Here is a 27243-nt window from a genome sequence, read left to right as displayed (position 1 = left end):
GACTTGGAAATATATTGCCATTCCTTCACTGTCGCTAGATCAAAATCCTGGAACTCCCTCCCTAACAGCACTGTGGATGCAACCACACCACATGGGCTACAGTGGTTCAAGGTGGCTGCTCACCAACACCTTCTCAAGGGCAATTAGGGATGGGCAATAAATGCTGGCCTAACCAGCGATGCCCACATCACATGAACGAGTATTAAAAAAAGCATAAAACTCAGAAGGCAGTTAGTAGCAAATGCAGTGGATTCTTCTGAATGGCTAGAAAGTGGCTGAACTCTACAATATAACACATTTAATGTCTTTTCAGCTTTTTGGGGAACTGCAGACTACATGACATTGTTTGTTTGCATATTTTTGAGAAATACTTCAGGTACCTCCTTTAAGAAAAATTAAAACAGGATCTTTGAAACATCTGATTAGAATTTAAAATCCGTTGAAAATAAATCAGTGTATAAATCATAACATTCAAATCCTATCACTTCGCAAAATGTCACAACGCGGTTACGAACAATTAAGCAAATTTAAATTAACTTGGTCAAACAGATGTTGGACACAATTATGCAAGATCACTAATTTCAAGTGAAAGCTACTTTCCTCTACCTGAATCTGTGCTCTATTTCCAGCTGTAATGTTTGAAATGGTCCAACAGGCCTCCTTCCTTATGGATTCTTTTGGACTACTTAATAAATGTAGAAGACATGGCAAGGCCGAACAATTTAATATGACCTGCACAGAACAAAAATTAAACCTCTAAACAAAATTTTTCAATTGAATTCACTACATTTACATTAAATTATTTGGCTAAATAAATTCTCAACTAATCAATCTCTACATTAAAGAGGAAAAAGTTTCTGCAAGCTAAAACTTATATGGGATAACTTCATTTAAATGTCTTTTGATTTTAGAGAGTTTCTGTTATACAAACTAAACCTGAAAAACTTCAAATTATTTTAAACTACTGCCAATAGAGACAATAACGGATTTACTACTGAAAAGAGGACCCAGAGATAGTAGCCCCCATATAGAAGAGTGAGTGAAAAGAGGACACTCTAACTTAGACAGTCCCTTTGTTTAGAACAAACAAATTCAAACATTCTGAGTGCGACCAACACTGAGTGTGTGACCTCAATGAAGTGAGTGTATTTGGTGAGCTAAGGAAGTTTGGTGAGGAGGTGTAAGAACCGGTTCTTGCCCTGCTACAGGGGAAGTAGTTAGCTGTTTGGCGAATATCTGGTAAGTGGTCGAAGCTTATTCTATTCCTAAGGTTTAAAATAGTACAGGAATTGGTGATCAGATTAATAAATAAATAAAAGAAAATAAATAATTGAATACAATAAGTAATTAATGAAAGCACATAAATATGGTACGACAGGTGTCATGGCTGCAGCATATGGGACTCCAGGATACCAGTGTTATCCAGGGCAAACACGTCTACAGTAAGTGTCTGCAGCTTGAGGAGCTTCAGCTCAGAGTCATTGAGCTGCAGGCTGAACTGAAGACACTGCGAAATACCAAGGTGGGGGAAAGTTACCTGAACACTTTGTACCAGGAGACGGTCACACTCTTTAGGATAGGATCTTCTGATATGAAAGGTGGTCAGGGACAGGAGGTTGTGATTGCAGCTGAGGCAGGTAAGGGGACCCTGAGGGCAGGAGTGTCAGCTGCTGCAATTGTCCAACAGGTTTGAGGTTCTTTCAGCTTGTTTGGATGAGACTGAGAGCTGCAGGGTGGATGAGCTGACTGACCATGGCACCATGGTACAGGAAGCCAATCAAGTGGGGGGGGGGCACAAACAAATGTAGTAGTAGTCAGGGACAGTTCTCTGTAGCAAGGACCGAGACTCCAGACAGCTATGATGCCTGCCCAGTGCCAGGGCTTGGGGCATTTGCTCAGAGCTGGAGATGAACTTGCAGTGGGAGAGGGAGGATCCACTGGTCATGGTCCCTGCAATGACATAAGCAGGATGAGGAAGGAGGCTCTGTATAGTCAGCATGAGGTGGTAGGAACCAAATTAAGAAGCAGAACCTCAAAGTTAATCATTTCCGGATTATTACCTGAGCCACATGCAAATTGGCACAGGACAAATAAGATTAGAGAAATGAATGCATGGCTCAAAGACTGGTGTGGGAGAGATGAGTTCTGGTTTGTGGTGCAGTGGCTCCAGTATTGGCGAAAGTGGGATTTGTACCTTTGGGACGGTCTCCGCCTGATCCATGCTGGGGCTGGTGTCCTCATGAGTCGCATAACTAGGGAAGTAGAGAGGGTTTTAAACTGAATATTGGGGGCAAGGGATCAAATCTGAGAAGATGTGGTAAACCAAGGAGTAGAGGCAAGGCAAGGGAGGCAGGTATTAATATGGGAAATGATAAACAGACCATGACAGGAAAGGACATAAAGTCCAAATCTAGGAATAAATCAGCAGATAAGACTAGGCACTATAAAAATAATAAGGACAAAACTAAAAGCTCTGTATCTAAGCGCACGTCGCATTCGAAACAAAACAGATGAACTGTTTGCACAAATAGAAATATATAACTATGCTCTGATAGCCATTACAGAGACATGGCTACAGGATGACAGATTCGGTCATGAATATTGAAGGGTATGTGTCATTTAGTTAGGAAAAGGTAGTGGGGTGGCTCTGTTAATTAATGATGGTGCTAGCACATTAGAGAGAGTGACCTAAGTTCAGGAAACCAGGATGTCGAAGCAGTTTGGGCTGAGATGCGAAATGATAAAGGCAAGAAATCACTTGTAACTATACCGTAGGACAAGAAATAATCGGAGCTTGTCAGAAAGGTACAGCAATAATCATGGGGGATTTTAATCTACATATAGACTGGAAAAATCAGATGGGAAAACGTAGTGTAGAATGTTTTTGTGCTAGTTTCTGAGAGCAGCACGTTCTGGAGCCAACCAGAGAGCAGGTTATCCTAGGCCTGGTTTGAGCAACGAGATCGGTTTAATTGATGACCTCATAGTGAAGGTACCCCTAGGTAGCAGCGGTCATATGATGTTTAAATTTTACATTCATTTTGAGGGAGAAACGAGTCCAAGACTTAGTACTTTAAAACATAAATAAAGGCAATTATGAGGGCATGAAAGCAGAGCCAGCAAATGAGGTTAAGGGATAGGTCAACAGAGATTTTGTAGCAGGCATTTAAAGGGGTATTTCAGCATACACAGAATAGGTACATTCCAATGAGAAAGCAAAGTTCCATGACCTACCATCTGCGGTTAACTAAAAAAATTTAAGACCATATCAAACTTAAAGAAAAAGCATATAATTGCGCAAAAACAGGTGGGCAGATCAGAAAATTGGAAATAATATAAGGAACAGCAAAGAATGACCATAAGGCATAAGAGCAGAAATTAGGCCATTCGGCCCATCAAGTCTGCTCCGCCATTCAATCATGGCTGATAAGTTTCTCAATCCCATTCTCCCGCCTCCTCCCCGTAACCTTTGATCCCCTTACCAATCAAGAACCTATCTATCTCAGTCTTAAATACACTCAATGACCTGGCCTCCACAGCCTTCTGTGGCAATGAATTCCATAGATTCACCACTCCCTGGCTAAAGAAGTTTCTCCTCATCTCTGTTCTAAAAGGTCTTCCCTTTACTCTGAGGCTGTGCCCCAGGTCCTACTCTATCCTACTAATGGAAACATCTTCCCCACGTCCACTCTATCCAGGCCTTTCAGTATTCTGTAAGTTTCAATCAGATCCCCTCTCATCCTTCTAAACTCCATCGAGTATAGACCCAGAGTCCTCAAACGTTCCTCATATGTTAAGCCTTTCATTCCTGGGATCATTCTTGTGAACATCCTCTGGACCCTCTCCAGGGCCAGCACATCCTTCCTGAGATACGAATCCAATAGTCTTTGAGATACAATGACAATAGGATTAATAAGGAGGGGAAAATTAGAGTGCGAGAGAAAGCTAGCAAGTAATATAATGACGGATAGTAAGAGTTTCTACAGATATTTAAATAAGAAAATGGTTAACAAAGTGAGTGTTGGTCCTATAGAAAGTGCATCTGGGGAATTGAAAATGGAAAGTAGGGAGATAGCAGATTAATTAAACAGATATTTTGCTTCAGTATTCACTACAGAGGACACAAGTAACATTCTGGAAATAGCTGTAAATCAGGAAATGGAAGGGAGTGAGGAACTTGGGAAAATTACAATGACCAGGGAAGTGGTATTGAGTAAATTGTTGGGGCTGCGGGCTAACAAATCCCCAGGACTGGATGGACTTCACTCTAAGGTCTTCAAAGAAGATAGCTGATACAGCGATCTTAATTTTCCAAAATTACCTAGATTTGGGCAAGATTCTAATTAGATTGGAAAATAGGAAATGTAACTCCTTTATTCAAAAAGGGAGGGACACAGAAAGCAGAAAACAACAGGCCAGTTAGCCTAACATCTGTCACAGGGAAAATGTTAGAAGCTATTATTAAAGATGTTATAACAGGGCACTTAGGAAAATTCAAGGCAATCAGGCAGAGTCAACATGGTTTTGTAAAAGGGAAATCGTGTCTAACTAATTTATTGGAGTTCCTTGAAGGAGTCACATGTGCTGTGGATAAAGGGGAACTGGTGGATGTGCTGTACTTAGATTTCCAGAAGGCATTTGATAAAGTGCCACACCAAAGGTTATTGTGGAAATAAAAGGTCATGGTGTAGGGGTTAACATATTGACATGGATAGAAGATTGGCTAGCTACCAAGAAGCAGAGAGTTGGCATAAAAGGGTCTTTTTCTGGTTAGCAGCATGTGATGAGTGGTGTGTCACAGGGATCAGTGCTGAGGCCTCAACTTTTCACAATTTATATAAATGATTTGGTTCAAGGGACCCGAAGGAATGGTGGCTAAATTTGATGACACAAAGATAGTTAGGAAAGTAAATTGTGAAGAGGACATAAGGAGGCTACAAAGGTAGGTTAAGTAAGGTGGCAAAGATCTGGCAAATGGAGCATCATGTGGGCGAATGTGAAATTGTCCATTTTGGCAGGAAGAATAAAAAAGCTTATTATCTAAATGGTGAGAGATTGCAGAGCTCTGAGAATCAGAGGGATCTGGGTGTCCTAGTGCATGAATCCCAAAAGGCTAGGATATATAGCAAGTAATTAGGAACGTTAATAGAATGTTATCATTTATCGTGAGGGGAATTTACTATAAAAGTAGGCAGGTTAAGCTTCAGTTGTACAGGCACTGTTGAGACCACATCTGGTCTGCACTGGAGTGCTGCTTTGGGCTGCAGCAGAGTGCTTAAGTTGGAGTTTGGTGACCGAGGGAATTTAAGGGTTAATTTCTTTCTGAAGTCTAGTTTTTTTAATTTAGTAATTAACCAAAAGTTGCTGTTTGGGTTGGAAGGTGGTGAGTTTTAGGCCATCTTTAAAACAGGGCTTATTACAGGCTCTGCTTGCAAACAACCAGTTAATTAGATAACTGGCTTAAACAGGTTTTCAGAGGCGAGATTCAGAGAGTATAAAAACAGGCCATCTTACAGTGCTGACTTTGTCTGCACTGGTGTGCTGCTTTGGGCTGCAGTAGAGTGCTTAAGTTGGAGTTTGGTGACTGAGGGAGTTCAGTGAAGGGGGAACGAGGTGTTCCTTTGAGCAGCGTGAGTACAGTCAGATAAGTATTTACTACTTTTATCACTTATAGTTTTTAAGGCCTTATTTTGTGGTTCATCGTTTGTGAGGGCTATATTCTATAATGATGAGGAGCAGGGAAGAAGGGCCCTAGAGTAATTGATATTATTTGATTTTAAGTATCTTCCAAAAGATTTAATTTAATTTAAAGGGGTAAATCATGGCAGGAGAGCTCAAAGCCATGGTGTGATCCTCCTGCTCTATATGGGAAGCTGGGAACATTTCCAGTGCCTGGAGCCAGCATATGTGCAAGAAGTGTCTCCAGCTACAACTCCTGGAAGCCCGGGTTTCAGAGCTGGGGTGACGGTTGGGGGCAGTGTGGAGCATCTGTGAGGCGGAGAGTATCATGGATAGCATGTACAGAGAAGTGGTCACACCGCAGGCTAAGAGTCCACAGGCAGAAAGGGAATTAGTGACCACCAGGCAGAGCAAGAGGACTAGGCAGGCAGTGCAGGAATCTCCTGTGGCTATTCCCCTGCAAAGCAGATATACCGCTTTGGATACTGTTGAGGGGAATGGCCTCTCAGGGGAAAGGAGCAACAGCCAAATTCATTGCACCACAGTTGGCCCTGCTGCACAGGGGAGGAGTAAAAATTGTGGGAATACAATAGTTATAGGGGATTCAATTGTAAGGGGAATAGATAGGCATTTCTGTGGCCGCAAATGAGACTCCAGGATGTTATGTTGCCTTCCAGGTGCTAGGGTCAAGGATACCTCAAAGCGGCTACAGGACATTCTGAAGGGGGAGGGTGAATAGCCAGTGGTCATGGTACACATTGGTACAAACGACATAGGTAAAAAAAGGGACAGAGGTCCTAAAAGCAGAATACAGGGAGTTAGGAAGTAAGTTGAAAAGTAGGACCTCAAGATTACTACCAGTGCCACGTGCTAGTCAGAATAGAAATAGCAGGACATATGGATGAATACGTGGCTGAAGCGATGGTGTGAGGGGGAGGGTTTCATATTCCTGGGACATTGGGACTGGTTCGGGGGCAGTTGGGACCATACAAGCTGGACGGGTTACATGTGGGCAGGACTGGGACTGATGTCCTAGGGGGAATATTTGCAAGAATGGTTGGGGAGGGTTTAAACCAAAGTGGCAGGGGGATGGGAACCTATGCAAGGAGTCAGAGGAGGGGGAATCAAGGACAAGAACAAAAGACAGAAAGTGGAATAAGAAAAGTGATAGGCAGAGAAATCAAGGGCAAGAATCAAACAGGACCTCAGTGAAAAATAGTGGGAACAGGATAAGTAAAGTTAAAAAGACAAACCTTAATTAAGGCTTTGTGCCTTAACGCGATGAGCATTCGCAATAAAGTGGATGAATTAACCGCGCATATAGATGTAAACAGGTATAATATAGTCGGGATTACAGAGACATGGCTGCAGGATGACCAGGGATAGGAACTGAACATCCAGGGGTATTCAGTATTTAGGGAGGACAGAAAAAAGGAAAAGGTGATGGAGTCGCATTGCTGGTTAAAGAGGAAATTAATGCCATAGTGAGGAAAGATATTAGCTCCGACGATGTGAAATCTGTATGGGTAGAGCTGAGAAACACTAAGGGGCAAAAAACATTAGTGGGGGTTGTATATAGACCCCCAAACTGTAGTGGTGATGTTGGGAATGGCATTAAACAGAAAACTAGAGACACATGCAATAAAGGAACATCTGTAATTATGAGTGACTTTAATCTGCATGTAGATTGGGCAAATCAAATTAGTAACAATATCGTAGAGGAGGAATTCCTGGAGTATATACGGGATGGTTTTCTGGACCAATACATTGAGGAACCAACTAGAGAACAGGCCATCCTAGACTAGGTATTGTGTAATGAGAAAGGAATAACTAGCAATCTAGTTGTGCAAGGCCCCTTGGGGATGAGTGACCACAATATGATAGAATTCTTCATCAAGATGGAGAGTGACATAGTTGTTTCTGAGATTAGGGTCCTGAATCTTAATAAAGGAAGCTACGATGGTATGAGCCGTGATTTGGCTATGAATGATTGGAAAACGTTACTTAAAAGAGATGACGGTGGATAGACAATGGCAAACATTCAAAGAGTGCATGGGTGAACTGCAACAATTGTTTATTATTATCTGGCACAAAATTAAAACAGGAAAGGTGGCCAAACCATGGCTTACAAGGGAATTAGAGATAGTATTAGATCTAAGGGAGAGGCATATAAATTGGCCAGAAAAAAACCAACAGGCCTGAGGATTGGGAGCAGTTTAGAATTCAGCAAACCAGGACCAAAGGATTGATTAAAGGGAAAATAGAGTACGAGAGTAAGCTTGCATACCTAGTCTAGGATGGCCTGTTCTCTAGTTGGTTCCTCAATGTATTGGTCCAGAAAACCATCCCGTATATACTCCAGGAATTCCTCCTCTACGATATTGTTACTAATTTGATTTGCCCAATCTACATGCAGATTAAAGTCACTCATAATTACAGATGTTCCTATTACATAAAAACTGACTGTAAAAGTTTCTATAGATATGTGAAGAGAAAAGGATTGTTGAAGACAAACGTAGGTCACTTACAGTCAGAAACAAGGGAATTCATAATGGGGAACAAAGAAATGGCTGACCAACTAAATACATACATTGGTTCTGTCTTCACAAAGGAGGACACAAATAACGTACCAGAAATGTTGGGGAACACAGGGTTTAGTGAGGGGGGGGGAACTGAAAGAAATCAGTATTAGCAGAGAAATGGTGTTGGGGAAATTGTTAGGATTGAAGGCCGATAAATCCCCAGGGCCTGATAATCTACATCCCAGAGTACTTAAGGAAGTGGCCCTAGAAATAGTGGATGCATTGATGGTCATCTTCCGAGATTCTATAGACTCTGGAACAGTTCCTACAGATTGAAGGGTAACTAATGTAACCCCACTATTTAAAAAGGGAGGTAGAGAGAAAACGGGATTATAGACTAGTCAGCCTGACGTCGGTAGTGGGGGAAATTCTAGAGTCCATTATAAAAGATTTAATAGCTGAGCACTTGGAAAACAGTGGCCGAATTGGACAGAGTCAGCATGGATTTACGAGAGGGAAGTCATGTTTGACAAATCTACTGGAATTTTTCGAGGATGTAACTAGTAGAGTTAATGAGGGGGAGCCAGTAGATGTGGTTTATTTGGATTTTCAGAAAGCTTTCGACCAAGTCCCACATAAGAGATTAGCGTGTAAAATTAAAGCACATGGCACTGGGGGCAGTGTATTGAGATGGACAGAAAACTGGTTGGCAGACAGGAAACAAAGAGTAGGAATAAACGGGTCTTTTTCTGAATGGCAGGCAGTGACTAGTGGGATAACACAGGGATCGGTGCTGGGACCCCAGATATTCACAATATATATTAACGATTTAGATGAGGGAACTAAATGTTATATCTCCAAATCTGCAGATGACACAAAGCTGGGTGGGAGGGTGAGCTGTGAGGAGGATGCAGAGATACTTCAGTGTGATTTGTACAAGCTGAGTGAGTGGGCAAATGCATGGCAGATGCAGTATAATGTGGATAAATGTGAGGTTATCCACAATGGTAGCAAAAAGAGGAAGGCAGATTATTATCTGAATGGTTATAAATTGAGAGGAGTATGTGCATCGAGACCTGTATGTCCTCGTACACCAGTCGCTGAAGGCAAGTGTGTAGGTACAACAGGCAATAAAGAAGGCAAATAGTACGTTGGCCTTCATAGCGAGATGATTCGAGTACAGGAGCAGGGATGTCGTGCTGCAATTATACAGGGCCTTGCTGAGACCACACCTTGAATATTGTGTGCAGTTTTGATCTCTTTATCTGAGGAAGGATGTTCTTGCTGTAGAGGGAGTGCAGCGAAGGTTTAGCAGGCTGATTCCCGGGATGGCAGGACTAACATATGAGGAGAGATTGAGTCAATTAGGATTATTTTCGCTGGAGTTCAGAAGAATATGGGGGGATCTCACAGAAACCTATAAAATTCTAACAGGACTAGACAGTGTAGATGCAGGAAGGATGTTCCCGATGGCGAGGGAGCCCAGAACCAAGGGTCACAGTCTGAGGATACGGGGTAGACCATTTAGGACTGAGATGAGGAGAAATTCCTTCACCCAGAGAGAGTGGTGAGCCTGTGGAATTCGCTACCACAAAGAAGTTGAGGCCAAAACATGGTATGTTTTCAAGAAGGAGTTAGATATATCTCTTGGGGTGAAAGGGATAAAAGGAAATGGGGAGAAAGCGGGAGCAAGCTATTGAGTTGGATGATCAGCCATGATCATAATGAATGGCGGAGCAGGCTCGAAGGGCCGAATGGCCTACTCCTATTTTCTATGTTTCTATGTATTGTGTACAGTTCAGAATTCCTTATTTCAAGAAAGGTGTAAATGCATTAGAAGCAGTTCAGAGAAGGTACACTAGACTAATACCAGGAATTGGTGGGTTGTCTTGAAGAAAGGTTACACATGTTGGGTTTGTGTCCTCTGGAGTTTAGAAGAATAAGAGGTGACTTAATTGAAACCTTTAAGATCCCGAGGGGTTTTGACAGGGTGGATGTGAAGAAGATGTTTCCTCTTGTGGGAGAATCTGGGACAAGAGGGTAACTGTTTAAAAATAAGGGGTCGCTCATTTAAGAGATGAGGAGAAATCTTTTCTCTGAAGGTCGTGAGTCTTTGGAACTCTTTTCCTCAAAAGACGGTGGAAGCAGGGTCTTTGAATATTTTTGAGGCAGAGCTAGATAGATTCTTGATTAACAAGGGGGGTGAAAGGTTATCGGGGGTAGGCAGGAAATGTGGGGTTAAGGTTACAAACAGATCAGCCATGATCTTATTGAATGGCAGAGCAAGCTCGAGGGGCCAAATAGCCTACTCCTGCTCCTTATTCATATGTTAGCATGTATGTTCGACTCCAAATGCACAAGTCAGTGATACACTTACCTGTGTCTGAATATCATCACCTGTTACTATGTTACCTACAGCTCTCAATGCAGGTGAAGCAACTTTGTAGTCATTATGCCTATGAAGAAATTCACAAAAATGGCTGATCAGAAATTATATATCCAACATATCACATTTAATGGTATTTCTCATAAGTCTCAGCAGGCAATTTTAGCATGCTTTGTTCAGAAAGCCTTTATGGTTTAAGAAAAATATCTGAAAAGAGTGATCAGTACAGCACATCAGTATTCCAACAATGCAAACAGTAGCAAGCTACAGGTCAATTCATGAGATAGGAAATTGCCAACCCCTGTACCACTGTAGATGTTGAGGAGAGGGTAGTTGCTTCCCTATAAAGCATTCATAACCCACATCACATCAAAATTGGCAGTGGTAAAGGCATAAAAGCAGGCTATCACCTCTGACATGGAATGTATGTAGAAGGGAAGATATTAATGGAATAAACACAAGGAAATGCACACAATGTACCTTTACAACCTAACATGTTATAAATAGAACTTTGTGACTTTGGTCTTTGTCTTTGGACTTTGTGATTTTGTGACTTGGTGAAAGGGCAATAAATTGGTGAACCATTGTGAACTGTGACAATTTTTTTCTCTTGTAACTTATAGTTCTGTTTGTCTATCAATTAAAATTAAATTTTCTAATCTTTGGCTAAAACCTGAAAGTTTTGAAAAGGTTTAAAACTGAGCTCTTGGCACTCAAATCCATGACCACAAAAGATATACAGATGGTTATCTCTGTGCAAACATACTTACATTAAGAGTTCCACCAATCGTCGGCAAACCCCAGAGTCGATAACAGCCTGAATTTTTTCATTGGGTCCATCTGACAGGTAAGATAATGCCCAACAAGCATCAGCAAGCAAGTCAGGATCACTGCTGAACAGTAGCCTGGACAACACAGGTAAACAGGGGGATACCTACAAATAAGAAGTAGAGATCTTTATATTTCAGCTGTTTCACGAATTAAAGAAGAGCAGCTAAATTTAATAACTTGAAATTACCCACTAACACGGAATAGTGTTCTGGTACAGTTACAAATCATAACAGCTGGAAAACATGGACACTACAACCGATTGGAGCTAAAGATCAAAGTGATATACATTTTACACAACTGCAAGGACCATGTAACAGAGGATATTTACCTTCTCAAAATCAGGAGATGGATTTTTGCCTCTACACAAGTTGGACAGTGCCCATACAGCATTTCTTGTCATTGAGAGTCTGTTAGATTTTGTCAATAACCTAAAGAAAAAAGGAAAATAAAAAACAAACATGAAATACTGCAATGCTACCCAGTTCAATACATAATCAGATTACAAGTAAACCGCGAACTGCAGACAAGACCATGTGTACAGTTTTAACTGGAAAAGAACATTTCAAACTTAACATAAGGTGCATTAAAAAGAACTCAGGACCATCCAGCCTTTTACGTTTTAACGCTACTATTTTAACACATACTCTTCATTTTCACCCCTTCCCTTCAAATGTTGTTAACCTTATGTCTTTGACCAAGGTTTGAGTGTGTACAATCATTAACTGTCAATAACCATTATTCCATACGCCATTAGACTAATTTTGCACTCAAACTTTCGAAAGGCAATTTACACCTCTGTTTGATAGATTCTACAATAAGATCTATTGTCCTGGAGAGGATGGATATACAACCTTTCTCCTCCTGTTTCACTGCTAATGAAATACACATTCATATAATTATGAAAATCTCTGGAAAATACAAATACTTACTGTAACAAAGGTGGAAGAATTGCACAGTGGAGGACAAAGTCCCTGCAAACTGCACTATCACCTGCAATATTTCCCAAGGCCCATACAGCCTAGAAAAAACATTTTAAACTTTAAAGCAGAGACAAATATTTCAAGTTAAATTAACTCTCATTCTGCAAAATTGTAGAAACTAAACCATTAGCCAGTTGTCCCTGCCCACAAAAGATAAAAAGGAGTAAAGGGAATGCCTAAAACTTCTTATTCCTCAAGCACAAGCTCCCTTAACACCACACTTTTGGAGAGATGTGAAGGCTTTGGAAAGGGTGCAGAATAACTTTAGTAGAATGGATGAGAGACTTCAGTTAGGCAAAAAACCAGAGGAGCTAGGTTTGTTATCCTTAGAACAGAGGTTAAGGGGAGATTTAATAGAAACGTTTAAATAATCAAATTTTTGATAAGAATGAATACAGAGAAACTGTTTCTACCAGTAGGAGGATTGGTTAACAGGGAACACAGAACTAAAGTTAATTGGCAAAAGAACCAGATGAGGAGAATTAACTTGTTTTTAAAAAACATCAAGTATTGATGATCTGGATGATGAAAATAGAGTTAACTTTCAAAAGGGAATTGAATAAATAATTAAAGGAAAAAAATGCAGGGTTTTGGGGCAGCTTTCTCAAAGAGCAGGCAGAGGCAATGAGCACAAAGGCCTACTTCTGTGTTGTATAATTCCGTGATTTCAAAACAGTATCACAAAGGTTTTCTGGACATTGGTGGATGAACCTTTTGTTTCCATTGAACAAAACCAATGCAAGTTACATTAGGAATCCATCTGCAGGTAACTATAATTCCGTGATTTCAAAACAGCATCACAAAGGTTTTCTGGACATTGGTGGATGAACCTTTTGTTTCCATTGAGCAAAACCAATGCAAGTTACATTAGGAATCCATCTGCAGGTAACTATCAAGATGGAGTTTCCAATTAGACACATTCCTTCAACTATATAAAATGCACATTCCTCCAGCAACAGGAAGATGGGTACTGAAAAAGCAAATCTTGGTCTTTGTGGTGTAAAGATTCCAAAAAGTTTGTTTTTCATTTTCTACATGCTTCATATTTTACAAAAATACCAGGAAAGAGGTAAGCAGTCAAAATGAATTATGGCATCCTACCTGTTCTTGTACATCCTCAAACTCAGAGTTTAACAGCTCAATAAAAATTGGTACAGCACCAGCTTCTATTACTACTTTGGTCTGGAGAGATGTACCTGAAGCTATATTTGTCAAAGCCCACGCTGCTTCAAACTGGAAAGGAACAAAAACAAATCAATATTTGAACTAACATTTGGGTTACATTTTCTTCTGGATGGCTAAAATAAAAAGCTCTTTCAGGCTGAATTTGTGTGTTCCAGTTTCTCCCCTACAATCTACTGTGTACCAATACATTAAATAATTTGTAAAGTACAGAAATTACACAGGGTATTTACACATAGTTGCATTATTAGCTTCAAGAAATAAGCTGCAGTCCACACAGTGCACATGTATTGCAATCAAAAAACTCAAAACAGAGCTTCTTTTGATTTATTGTTCAAATTACTTTTCAACTGGGCACATCTAACTCTTCCCCTTCCTCCCCCTCCACCCATCAATCCAGAAAAGGCACTTCACCTGACTTAATTTATCCCAGCAACCATCAAATAATCAAGACAGCTTTGTAAAATATGAATTTACAATATGTATCTATGTGCTTTTGTGGGAATGGATGTTATTTTAAGAATATTTTTGGGGAATATTGTGTTATTCTGTGAAGGTGGCTGTGTATTTGTGCATGTTTATGAATGATTTGATTATGCTAGGGAAAAGTTACTAGAAACAGGTTATCTGAGAAGTAAGACATAAAAGTTTAGAGGCGTTAGGTGTGCATCTAAAATAAGATATTATGGTGGGTTTGAGGTACGAGTAAATAGATTGGCTCTAAAATTTGCATTTTTAGATAAGTTGAGAGTTCATTTGATTATCAAAGGGGAGTCGGAGTTGTGAAGAAACATTTTGCGTCCTACAGGAGTTCCATGGGTAAACAGGAGAGGGCATATTACATTTTATTGACCCGAAAGCAGAGAAAAATAAAAAGTTGAAAGATTTTAAATTTGGAAGGATTTGAGTCAAAGAGGTATGAGAACAATGGAACCCGAGATGAATGGGGGGAAAAAGCTATTTTAGAATTACTGTGGAGAACTTAGTGGTTGGCTATTGATCATGTGAGGAAGATCTCTTGAAAACATCTTTAGACTGGGAGATGATGCAGTTTGAATCCAGAAAAGTCTTGGGCTGCAAAAAGCAGTCTTGTTCTGAAGTCTAGGATTTCCACAGCAGAGTGGAAGAGAGTTCAAGAGGTCATGTGGTATGCCTCTATTAAAGCCACAGCAGTTGGACTTGGCTAATATTACTGGATTTTTATAGTTAAACAGCTACAAAGGAATGTTGCCTGGAAGATGTTTACTTGTGGGTCTGACCAAGTAGAGAGTCTTTGGGGAATGTTTTGTTAGACTAATTTTAACTGTAACTGTAATCTTGCGTGCTTAAGTTTTCTTTTCTTCTTGTTAATAAAAATTTTACTTTTAATTTTTAAAATCACAGAAGTGCTACTGGACTTCTTGCTGCTGAAATGAGTACATTTTCTTCTTGTTTTCAGAATACAAAACAAAGGGAATGGCCCAGAAGCCAAGTTTCCCTATAGGATTTGGTTTGCTCAGCAATTAACATCTGCTGTGGTCATAAAATTTGGAGGCTCTTTGCAGGATTATTAATTGATTGGAATTTGCGAATCCAAGGGATATGAGTACGAGAAGAACACTGAACTCAGGAGTTTTGTATTGAGGGATTTTACAGTAGTTGGACTGCAAAATGACTGGCAATTCTAAAACTTTTCTGGGAGTGGAAAATGTGACTATCGAGTATTTGTAATCTCTGACTAAAACTCAGTTGAGAGAGTTAGCAGATATAGTGCTGGTGGAAAAAAAACTTTATTTCATAAGGCTGATATGTTTACAGTACTTACTCAGCATTTAAAGTTGGAGAAGGGGCAACTGAAACCAGTGCCTCACAGCTATAAGTATTAAGACTTCAGGCGCACATGAAGCACCTTGATATAGAAAGAGATAGAGAGAGAAAGGCAAAATCTTGACTTTGAAGAGAGAGAAAAAAGAGAAAAGAAATAACTTGAAAAAGACAGACATAGGCTAAAAGAAATAGAAATGAAAAACTTTAATGGGAAAAAGAGGAGCAGAAAAAGGATAAGAAAAGATTACAAGAACTAGAAATGTGAAAGCTTGAACTTCAACTTCAGAGAGAGAAGTTAGCAACTGAGGAAAGAGATAGAGAGCTTCAGAGAGAGAAAGAAGCCAGACAATATGAATCGTTTTAAATGAAACTTAGAATAAAGGAAGGAAAGAAAAGATAGTGAGTAAGATGGTGACTTTGATTCCTGTGATGAATTTGATTTAACTAAAAATCTTCGGTCAGTGCTTAAATTTACAGAAGATGGAGTTGAAAGATATTTCGCCTCATTTGAAAACATAGCTATGAAATTGAATTGGCCAAGAGATGCTTGGACTATAACATTACAGTGTGTTTTGTCAGGTACAACAATGAATGTGTATGCAAGCTTATCAGAGGAACAATCTACAGACTATGAGATAGTAAAGAAGACAATATTAAATGCTTATGAGCTTGTCCCTGAAGCGTATCAGATGAAGTTTAGGACAAGAACAGAGACCTAATCAGACTTTTGTAGAGTTTGCAAGAGGAAAATAAATTTTCAGGGATCATTGGCTCAGGGCATTAAAGTTAGACAAGGCTTTTGAAAATGAGAGAGAGGTTATGATTATGGAAGAGTTTAGAAATAGCATCCCAGATCAAGACATATTTATATGAAAGACAAAGCAAAAAGATCAGGGAAGTTGCTATTTTAGCTGATATGTATGGTATTTCACACAAACAGTTGACTGTAGGAAAAGGGTCAGATGGAAATCAGCACAGAAATTGGAGATATAGAAAACCTAGTGATGGTAAAAGTGTTAGTGATGAGGTTCATGCCGAAGAATGCCAGTCTATTAAAAATGGAACGTTGGAAAGTAGAGTTGAAGGAAGGAAATTGACATGTCATCTCTGTGATAAGGCTGGACATAAGAGATCAAATTGTTGGCAGGTTAAACGGGAGACCGATTGCAGTGATAGGAAGGAACTCAGAAGAGTTCCATAAATAAGAGTATTGTGGGCTCTGAGATCCCGGGGCAAGACAGACCAGTAGTTTTTGTACAGGTGGAGAAGGAAAACCCAGTGGTAACTCGAGAAGTGGGAATGTATTCACAACCTACTCAAGGGAGTTCTGAAGGGCAGGTTACAGAGATTGATAAAGGTTTTATATGAGAAGGGACAGTATATCCATGTTTACAGGAAGTCCAGGAAAGGATGTCAAAATTTTAAGGGACACGGGGGCTAGCCAATCTTTAAATGTTATGGAATAGTGCCATCTGTTGTCCAGAAAGGTTATTGCAGGAGAAAGTATTCATTCAGGGAATTCATGGAAAAGTCAACTATTTCAATGTACAAGGTAAATTTAAAAAGCGATTTGAAAACAGGAGAGATGTTGGAGTAGTAGAGAAATTGCCCATTGCAGGGGTTCAATTTATTCTAGGGAATGATATAGCTGGATCACAGATATTGACTCTGTCTACAGTGTAGTAGAGCAGCCTGTTGAGACACAATGAACAGGGGTTTTACAGAAGCAGTATTCTGGATTGTTTCCAGACTGTGTGGTGACGAGGTCACAGATGTACAAAATTAAATGGGAAGAGGAAGATGCTGAAATTCAGGTGGCTGGATCTATCTTTGAAAAGATTACTCAGAAGAGAAGGTTGAAGAGGACGAGGCTGAGGTGTTTAGTTCATTGAAATTAGTGGAATTACAGCAGCAGGATCCAGACTTGAAGCAGTTATGCCAGATGGTTTATTCTGAAACAGAAGCAGAATACATTCCAGAGTGTTATGCATCAAGAACAATGCGTTAATAATAAAATGGAGACCGCCTCACGTTCCAACAGATGAAAAGTGAGCGAAAGTGCACCAAGTAGTGATACAGCTGGGTAACGGAATGAAATTTTAAGAGTGGCTCATGAAATTCCAACGGCTGGAAAACTCGAGCTAAGGTACAAAAACATTTCTATTGGCTTGGACTACATAAAGATGTAGTCAAATTCTGTCAAACATGTCACACCTGATCAGGTGATAGGATAACCTCAAGTAGTAATTAAACCTGCATTTTTAATCCAAATCCAGTGTTTGAGGAACCTTCTAATAGGGTCCTGATTGATTGTGTAGGATCCTTCCCTATGATTAATAGTGGAAATCAGTGCTCACTTACAATCATGGACGTGTCCACGAGATTTCCAGAAACAATACTTTTAAGGAGAATCACAGCAAAGGTGATTGTAGAAGAGTTAACTAAGTTCTTTACAAGATATGGATGACCAGAAGAAATACAGTCAGATCAGGGTTCGAATTTCATGTCACAACTGTTTGAAGAAGAAATGGACAGACGGGGAATAAAGCAATTTAGGTCATTATTCTATTACCCTGAATCGCAAGATGAGTTAGAAAGGTGGCATAAGACCTCAAAGACTATGATTAGAGCATATAATCAAGACTATCCACATGACTGGGATCGAGGGATTCCATTCTTGCTGTTTGCTATTAGGGGCGCCCCTAACGAGTCCTTTCAAGTTAATTTTTTGGTCATGAGGTAACGGGGGCGGGGGCACTCACATTGATTCCAGAGAAATTAATGAGGTAAAGTTCTGAAACAACTCTCCTGGATTATGTGATGAAATTCAGAGAAAGATTAAGTAAGGCATGTGCAATCAGTTAAAGATATCTCAACAAATGATGAAGGAAAATGCTGATAAAAGGACAAAGACTTATCATTTTGTGGCTGGGCATAAGTGTTAGTATTGTTGCCAGTGTCAGGTTTAGCAGACCTTACCAGATTGAAAAGAAACTGAAGTAAACTGTGTAGTCCATACCCCTGATAGAAGAGTCAGTGAGTGTACCATGTAAATATGCTCAAAAAATACTTTGACAGAGAGGATAAACAGATGGTGGTACTGGTAGTTTTAAGTAAAGAAAAGGGGTTAGATATTAAGGATTCTGAAATTGACCTTCCTCTGATTAAACTGGACAATGAGGAAGGACTTAAGAATCTAAATGTGACATTAGGTTATCTTCCAAAAAAGTGTTGGAGTGATTTAAAAGAGCTATTGCAGTCACACAAAGCAATCTGTGGAAATAAACCAGGAAAAACAGATTTAGCTGTGCATGATGATGTGGGAGAATTCAGATTCAATAAGGCAACACCCATACAGATTTAATCGAGTAAAATGAGCTCAAATGCAGAAAGAAATAGAATTTATGCTTCAAAATGACATCATTGAGCCCAGTCACAGTAATTGGAGTTCACTAACTGTAATGGTGCCGAAACCGGATGGATCGCAAAGACTATGTACTGATTACCGAAAAGTGAACGCAGTAACAAAGGCAGATTCATATCCTATTCCACGACTGGAGGATGGTATCGACCAAGTGGGACAGTCAACGTTTATCACAAAACTTGACTTGCTGTGAGGATATTGGCATGTGCTTTTGTCGGAAAGGGCGAAAGAGATATAAACTTTTGTGACACCAGATGGTCTATATCAATGCAAAGTAATGCCCTTTGGTATGAAAAATGCACTAGCAACATTTCAGAGACTAACAAAGTGACTGAAGGGCTGAGCAATTGTGCTGGTTTTATTGATGACAATAGTATTAAGTCAAACATGGGAGGGGCATCTACAACACAAACTGTTTGATCAACTACAGGAAGCCCATTTGGCTATAAATTTGGCTAAAAGTAGATTTGCAAAAGCGCAAGTTACATATTTAGGTCACACTGTTAAACATGGTCAAGTGGTCCCACAAGATGCAAAAGTAAAAGTTATTGTAGAATTCCCTACAACAAAACGTGAAGTTTTGAGATTTCTAGGTATGAGTGTGTCTTATTGGAAATTCGTGCCAAATTTCAGCAACGTAGTTGCTCCACTGAGAAAATGAAACCATTCTTTTTGAGATTATGATGGTTCATTTTTTTGGAAGGAGGGAGGTGAGAGAATGGATGTTTTTTAAAAATATTTTTGGGGAATATTGTGTTATTCTGTGAAGAAGGCTCTATGTGTAAATGATTTAATTAAACTAGGGAAAAGTTACTAGAGACAGATTGTCTGGGAGGTAAGACAGCAAAGTATAGAGGCATTAGGTGTGCATTTGTAATAAGATATTATGGTGGGTTTGAGGTACAGATAAATAGGTTGGATCTAACATTTGCATTTTTAGATCAGTTGAACGTTTGTCTGAATACGAAAGGAGAAGTCAGAGGTAACGAGAAACATTTTTGCAACTTACAGGAGTTCCATGGGTAAACAGGAGAAAGCAGAGACAAAATAGAAACATGAAAGATTTTGTATCTGGAAGGATTTGAGTCAAAGAGGTGAGAGAACAATGGAATCTGAGATGAAAGTTGGTGGTGGGGGGGGTGGGGGTGGTGGGGGGGGGGGGGGGGGGGGGGGCGGTGGGGTGGTGGTGGTGGCGGCGGTATTTTAGAGTTACTGTGGGGAGCTTAGTGTTAGCTGTTAGCTATGTGAGGAAGATCTCCCAGAAACAGCTTTAGGCTGGGAGAAGATGCAGTTTGAATCAGCCAACCAGTCAAGCCAGAAAAGTCTTGGGCTGCAAAAAGCAATCTTGATTTTCACAGCAGAGTGGAAGAGAGTTCAAGAGGTCGTGTGGTATGTGTTTATTAAAAGGCTACAGCAGTTTGCCTTGGGTAATATTACTGGATTTTTATAGTTAAACAGATATAAAGGAGTATTGCCTGGAAGTTGTTTACTTGTGGGTCTGACAGAGTAGGGAGTCTTTGGGAGAATGTTTTGTAGACTAATTTTAACTGTAACTGTAATCTTATGTGCTTAAGTTTTTTTTTATTCTTATTAGTAAAAATTTATTTTTAATTATTAAAATCCCAAAGCGTTACTGGGTTTCTTGCTGCTGGGGTCAGTCCATTTTCTTCTCGTTTTCCAAATATAAAAAAGGAGTAGGGCCCAAAAGCCAAGTTTCCTTCTGGGATTTGATTTGCTTAGCAATTAACATCTGCTGTCGTCATAACATTTTTGAGAACTCAATTTTAAAAAATTGAAGTGACACAATGCCCTTTCCCTTATAATGAATGTAAGAAAGGGAAGAAAATAGCCCCGTCTGAAATGAAATCTATAACTTGTGTAAATTTAATACAATACTGCATGAAACCACACCAAATTCAAAACTGAAGTTCCTTATCCCCGAAACTATTCATATGAATCTTTTTTGCACTCTCTCCAACGTCTTCACTTCTTTGTTAAAGTGTGGCACCCAGGACTTCAGTTGAAGCAAAATTAGTCTCTTATATAAGTTCAACATAACCTCCTTGCTCTTATACTCTATGCTCCTATTAATAAAGGCTAGGATATTGTATGCTTTATTAACTGCTGTCTCAACCTGTCCTGCCACCTTCAATGACTTAAGCATATATACACCCAGGCCCCTCTGCTCCTGCACCCCCTTTAGAGTTTTGCTCTTTATTTTGTATTGTCTCTCCATGTTCTCCCTACCAAAATGAATCAGTTCACATTTCTCCACATTGAACTTCATCTGCCACCTGTCCACCCATTCCACCAAAAAGTCTAAGTCCTTTTGAAGTTCTACACTATCCTCCTCACAGTTCAAAATGCTTCCATGTTATGTATCATATACAAATTTTGAAATTGTGCCTTGTACACCAAGGTCTAGGTTATTAATGTCAATCAGGAAGAGCAAGGGTCCCAACAACGACCCCTGGGAACTCCACGACAGATGTTCTTCCAGCCCAAAAAAAATCCATTAACCATGACACTGTTTCCTGTCACTCAGTTAATTTTACTTCCATGTTGCTACTGCCCCTTTTATTCCATGATCTATAATTTTGCTCACAAGTCTGTCGTGCAGCACTTCATCAAATGCCTTTTGGAAGTCCATGTATACCACATCAATGGCCTTTCCCTCATCAACTATCTCTGTTACCTCTTCAAAAAACTCTAGTAAGTTAGTTAAAAATGATTTTCCCTCAAGAAATCCATGCTGGCTTTCCTTAATTAACCTGCATTTGTCTATGTGACTATTAGTTTTGTCCCAAATTACTATTTCTGGAAGTTTCCCAACACCAAAGTTAATCTGACTGATCTGTAGTTGCTGGGATCATCTTCATATCCTCTTTTGAGCAAGAATGGAACACTTGCAATTCCCCTGTCCTCTGGCACCATCCCTGAGTCTAAGGAAGAATGGAAAATTATGGCCAGTGCCTCTGCAATATCCACACACCTCAGTATCCTTGGATGCATTTCATCCAGTCCTGGTGTATCAAATTTAGATATAGACAGCCTATCGAATACCCCCTCCATATCACTTTAAAATCCCTCCAGTGTATTAATTACTTCCTCTTTCACCGTGGCCTGGGTAGCATCATCTTCGTTGGTAAACACAGATGCAAAGTATTCACTTAATACCTCAACTATACCCCTTGACTCCATGTGTAAATCTCATTTTTGGTCCTTAATCAGCCCTAATCCTCCTATTACTGCCCTTTTACTATTTATATACCCATGCAAAACTTTGGGGTTCCTTTTTATATTAGCTGCCAGTTTCTTTTCGTACTCCCTCCTTGCTTCTCTTATTTGGTTTTTCACTTCCCCTCTGAACTCCTACATTCAATTGGGTTCTCAACTGTATTTTCTACCTGGCATGTACCATAAGCACACTTTTGTTCTTCATCTTAATTTCTATTTTTGTCATCCAGGAAGCTCTGGACTTGTTGTCTTACCTTTCTTCTTCAAGGAAACAACCTTGACTGTTCCTTACTAATACTGTACTTTGAAAGTAGCCCATTGTTCAGCTACCATTTTTCCTGCCAACCTTTGATTCCAATTTATTCAGCCCAGATCCATTCTTACCCCAAAGTTGGCTTTCCCCCAGCTAATTATTTTTACTGATTGTTATTTGTCCTTTTCCATAGCCAACTTTAACCTTATGATACAATGATCACTGTCCCCTAAATATTCTCCTGATGATATTTGATCCACTTGGCCTAACTCATTCCAAGAGCCAGGTCCAGCAGTGCTTTCCCTCTTGTTGGACTGGAAACATAATGCTGTAGAAGATTTTCCTGAACTTGCTCTGTCCTTTACACTACTACTATCCCAGTCTATATCCGTATAATTAAAGTCCCCCTTTATAACTATTCTTTTTATTGTTGCTACTTTCTAACTTTCTTGAAATTTGTTCCTCTATATCCTTTCCACTTGGTGATCTATAGGCTACACCGAGAAATGCAATTTTAAGCTGTTTGGTTCTTAGCTCTAGACAAACAGATTCTGCCCTTGACCCCTCTGGGATATGCTCTCTCTCTGGCACTACAATGCTCTTCTTTATCAATGCCGCCACTCCTCCCTTTTTTTTACGTTTCCTTTCTTTCCCGAATACCTTGTATCCAGGAAAAAGTAATGCTCAGTTCTGCCTATCCAGAGACAGGTCTCTGTCATAGCCATAACATCATATTTCCACATGCCAATCTGCACCTGCAACTCAATCTTATTAACCACACACCTTGCATTCACATACATGCACATTATTACATTCTCCCCTACTGTGACCTCATCTAATAACTTACTATTCCCTATTCTAGTGCTCTCTCTCTCAGTATTCTGTGCACCTTGGTATTCCTTTCCGATACTTCCTTCTGGATCCCACACCCCTAAGTCAGTTTAAGCCCTCCCCAATAGCACTAACAAATCACACCACGGGAAACTCAGTCCCGGTTCTTTTAAGGTGCAACCTGTCCTGCATCTACAGATCTCACCTTCCCCAGTGCTGGTCCCACTGTCCCTAGAATCTAAAGCCCCGCTCCAGAACCATCTTTCCAGCCAAGCATTCATCTTCTTTATCCTTCTATTTCTATCCTCACTTGCATGTGGTACTGGGACCAATCCGGAAATTACGACTTTTGAGGTTCTGCTTGTTAATTATCTACCTGAATTCGGACTGCAGGACCATATCCCTCTTTCTGCCAATGCTGTTCATACCAATGTGTACCATGACTGCTGGCTGCTCACCCTCTCCCCTCAGGATACTCTGCAGCCGTACAGTGACATTCTTGACCCTGGCACCAGGAATGCAACAGACCATCCTGGATTCACGTCTTCGGCCACAAAATATCTGTCTATTACCCTATCTATTGAATCACCTTTTACTCTTCCAGTCTTCCTTAAACACCTCTATACAGCTGAGACACCCATATTGCCAAGGGCTTGGCTCTCACTCTCATCAGTATTCAGAGCTGAATACTGGTTGGAGAATGGGATGTACTGACAGGACTCCTGCACTACCTGCCTGTTTCTACTTGATTGCCTGGTGGTCACCCGTTCCCTCTCTCCTTGGATACTCTTAAGCTGCAGAGCGGTCACATCAATAAAGGTGCTATCTACGAAGTTCTCAACCTCATGGGTGCACACTGCTAACAAACTACTGCTAACAAACCTTTACCAATATTAATAAACCTTACTACTATTAATAAGGTTTATCAATACTAATAAACCTTACTAATACTGATGAACCCTACTAATACACTACCAGTAATAAACCTTACTTTAAAAAAAGATAAGATTCAACAGTTTATTCCCTAATTTAGATAAGATATAAATAAGAAATACTCACCAGCCAATCACCTAGCTGCTTCCATGATTGATTTTTCTTTCCGAATGTGACTCTGAATCTACAGACTGGCTACAGCTAGCTGTTTTAAACCCCACTCTGCTCTAGTTGTTTCAGCCACTCTACATACTTAGTATATTTTTCATATATTTCTTTGTTTTTTTAAATTCATTCACGGGATGTGGGCTTCACTGGCTGGGCCAGCATTTATTGCCCAACCCTAGTTATCCGTAAGGTGGTGGTGAGCTGCCTTCTTGAACCGCTGCAGTACATGGTATAGGTACACCCACAGTGCTGTTAGGAAGGGAGTTCCAGGATTTTGACTCAGCAACAGTGAAGGAATGGTGATATATTTCCAAGCGAGGATGGTGAGTGACTTGGAGGGGAACTTTCAGGTGGTGGTGTTGCCATCTATCTGCTGTCCTTGTCTTTCTGGATGGCAGTCGTGGGTTTGGAACGTGCTGTCGAAGGAGCCTTGGTGAATTCCTGCAGTACATCTTGTAGATGGTACACACTGCTGCTACTGTGCATCAGTGGTGGAGGGAGTGAATGTTTGTGGATGTGACACAAAGCTATGTGGGAAGTTGAGCTGTGAAGAGGATGCAGTGATGCTTCAGTGTGATTTGGACAAGGTGAGTAAGCGGGCAAATGCATGGCAGATGCAGTATAATGTGGATAAATGTGGGGTTATCCACTTTGGTAGCAAAAACAGGAAGGCAGATTATTTGAATGGCTATAAATTGAGAGAGGGGAATGTGCAATGAGACCTGGGTGTCCTCGTACACCAGTTGCTGAAGATAAGCATGCAGGTGGAGCAGGTGGTAAAGAATGCAAATGGTATGTTGGCCTTCACAGCAACAGGATTCGAGTACAGGAGCAGGGATGTCTTGCTGCAATTATACAGGGCTGTGGTGAGATCACACTTCGAATATTGTGTGCAGTTTTGATCTCTTTATCTGAGGAAGGATGTTCTTGCTATAGAAGCAGTGCAGCGAAGGTTTACCAGACTGATTCCTGGGATGGTGGGACCGACATATGAGGAGATATTGAGTTGGTTATGGTTATATTCGCTGGAGTTCAGAAGAATATGGGGGGGATCTCATAAAAACCTATAAAATTCTAACAGGACTAGTCAGGGTAGATACAGGAACAATGTTCCCGATGGCTGGGGGGGTCCAGAACCAGGCGTCACAGTCTGAGGATACATGGGAGGCCATTTAGGACTGAGATGAGGAGAAATTTCTTCACCCAGAGAGTGGTGAGCCTGTGGAATTCGCTACCACAGAAAGTAGTTGAGGCCAAAACATTGTATGTTTTCAAGAAGGAGTTAGATATAGCTCTTGGGGTTAAAGGGATCAAAGGATATGGGGAGAAAGTGGGAGCAGGCTATTGAGTTCGATGATCAGCCATGATCATAATGAATGGTGGAGCAGGCTCGAAGGGCCAAATGGCCTACTCCTGCTCCTATTTTCTGTGTTTCTATGTGGTGCCAATCAAGTGGGCTGCTTTGTCCTGGACAGTGTCAAGCTTCTTGAGTGTTGTGGGAACTGCACTCATCCAGGCAAGTGGGGAGTATTCCATCACACTCCTGACTTGCGCCTCGTAGATGGTGGACAGGCTTTGGGGAGTCAGGAAATGAGTTACTTGCTGCAGGATTCCTAGCCTCTGACCTGCTCCAGTGTCCACAGTATTTATATGGCTAGTCCAGTTCAGGTCCTGGTCAATGATAACCTCCAAGATGTTGATAGTGGGGGATTCAGTGATGGCAATGCCATTGAACTTCAAGGGGTGATGGTTAAATTCTCTCCTGTTGGAAATGGTCATTGGTGCCAAACAAGTGCCAGGCAATGTTACTTGCCACTTGTCAGCCTAAGTCTGGATATTGTCCAGGTCTTACTGCATTTGGACATGGATTACCTCAGTATCTGAGGAGTCGCGAATGGCACTGAACATTGTGCAATCATCAGCGAACATCCTCACTTCTGACCTTATGATGAAAGGACATTGGTGAAGCAGCTGAAGGTGGTTGGGGAAGATGAGGATGCAATAGCCTGACAAAGTCATCCTCACGGAATCACATCTTACAGATAATGTCCCAAGACACAACCATCCCTGGGTTTGTCCTGCCCCACCGGCAGAACAGACCCAGCAGGGGTCGTGGCACAGTTGTTTATGGTCGGGACGGAGATGTCCTGGGAGTCTTCAACATCAACTCTGGACCCCATGAAGTCTCATGGAACCAGGTCAAACATGGGCAAGCCACCTACCCTCCCTCAGCTGATGATTCAGTGTTCCTCCATGTTGAACAACATTTGGAGGAAACTCTGAGGGCTGCAAGGGCGCAATATGTACTCTGGGTGGGGGCTTCAATGTTCAACACCAAGAGTGGCTTGGTGACGCCACTACTGACCGAGGTGATCAACTCCTGAGGAACTCCCGCAGTGATGTCCTAGAACTGAGATGACTGACCTCCAACAACCACAACCATCTTCTTTTGTGCTGGGTATGAGTCCAACCAGTGGAGAATTCTCCCCCTAATTCCCATTGGCTCCAATTTTGCTAGGGCTCCTTGATGCCACACTCAGTCAAATGCGACCTTGAAGGGCAGTCACTTTCACCTCGGGAGTTCAGCTCTTTTGTCCATGTTTGAACCGAGACTGTAATGAGGTCAGGAGCTGAGTGGCCCCAGCAGAACCCAAATTGGGCGTCAGTGAGCAAGTTATTACTAAGCAAATGCCACTTGATAGCACTGTTGATGACCCATTCCATTCTTTACTGATTATCGAGCGTAGACTGATGGGGCGGTAATTGGCCGGTTTGGATTTGTCCTGCTTTTTGTGTACAGGACATACCTGGGCAATTTTCCGCATAGCCGGGTAGATGCCAGTGTTGTAGCTGTACTGGGACAGCTTGGCTAGGGCACAGTAAGTTCTGGAGCACAAGTCATCAGGACTGTTGTCAGAATATTGGCAGGGCCCATAGCCTTTGCAGTATCCAGTGCCTTCAGCCATTTCTTGATATCACGTGGAGTGAATTGAATTGGCTGAAGACTGGCA

At 40.8% G+C, this 27243-nt stretch overlaps 1 protein-coding gene across 2 annotated transcripts in view; it reads right to left on the bottom strand.

Moving 5' to 3' along the window:
- Window positions 1-27243, bottom strand: part of LOC121291470 (importin subunit alpha-7) — a 154844-nt gene that overhangs the window by 35772 nt on the left and 91829 nt on the right. The window contains exons 6-11 of one of the 2 annotated variants that reach the window (XM_041212696.1): window positions 13500-13631; window positions 12348-12436; window positions 11747-11846; window positions 11358-11521; window positions 10579-10657; window positions 607-732 (exon numbers count right to left, since the gene is read on the bottom strand). In XM_041212696.1, coding sequence (XP_041068630.1) covers window positions 607-732; window positions 10579-10657; window positions 11358-11521; window positions 11747-11846; window positions 12348-12436; window positions 13500-13631 — 690 coding nt within the window. The remainder of the gene's footprint in view (window positions 1-606; window positions 733-10578; window positions 10658-11357; window positions 11522-11746; window positions 11847-12347; window positions 12437-13499; window positions 13632-27243) is intronic. The other variant, XM_041212697.1, reaches the window with a different exon arrangement.

The sequence above is a fragment of the Carcharodon carcharias genome, chromosome 19 (genome assembly GCF_017639515.1).
Source record: "Carcharodon carcharias isolate sCarCar2 chromosome 19, sCarCar2.pri, whole genome shotgun sequence".
Classification (NCBI taxonomy): Eukaryota; Metazoa; Chordata; class Chondrichthyes; order Lamniformes; family Lamnidae; genus Carcharodon; species Carcharodon carcharias.
The sequence above is the reverse complement of the archived record's forward strand: the minus strand, read 5'-3'. Positions and strand labels throughout refer to the sequence as shown.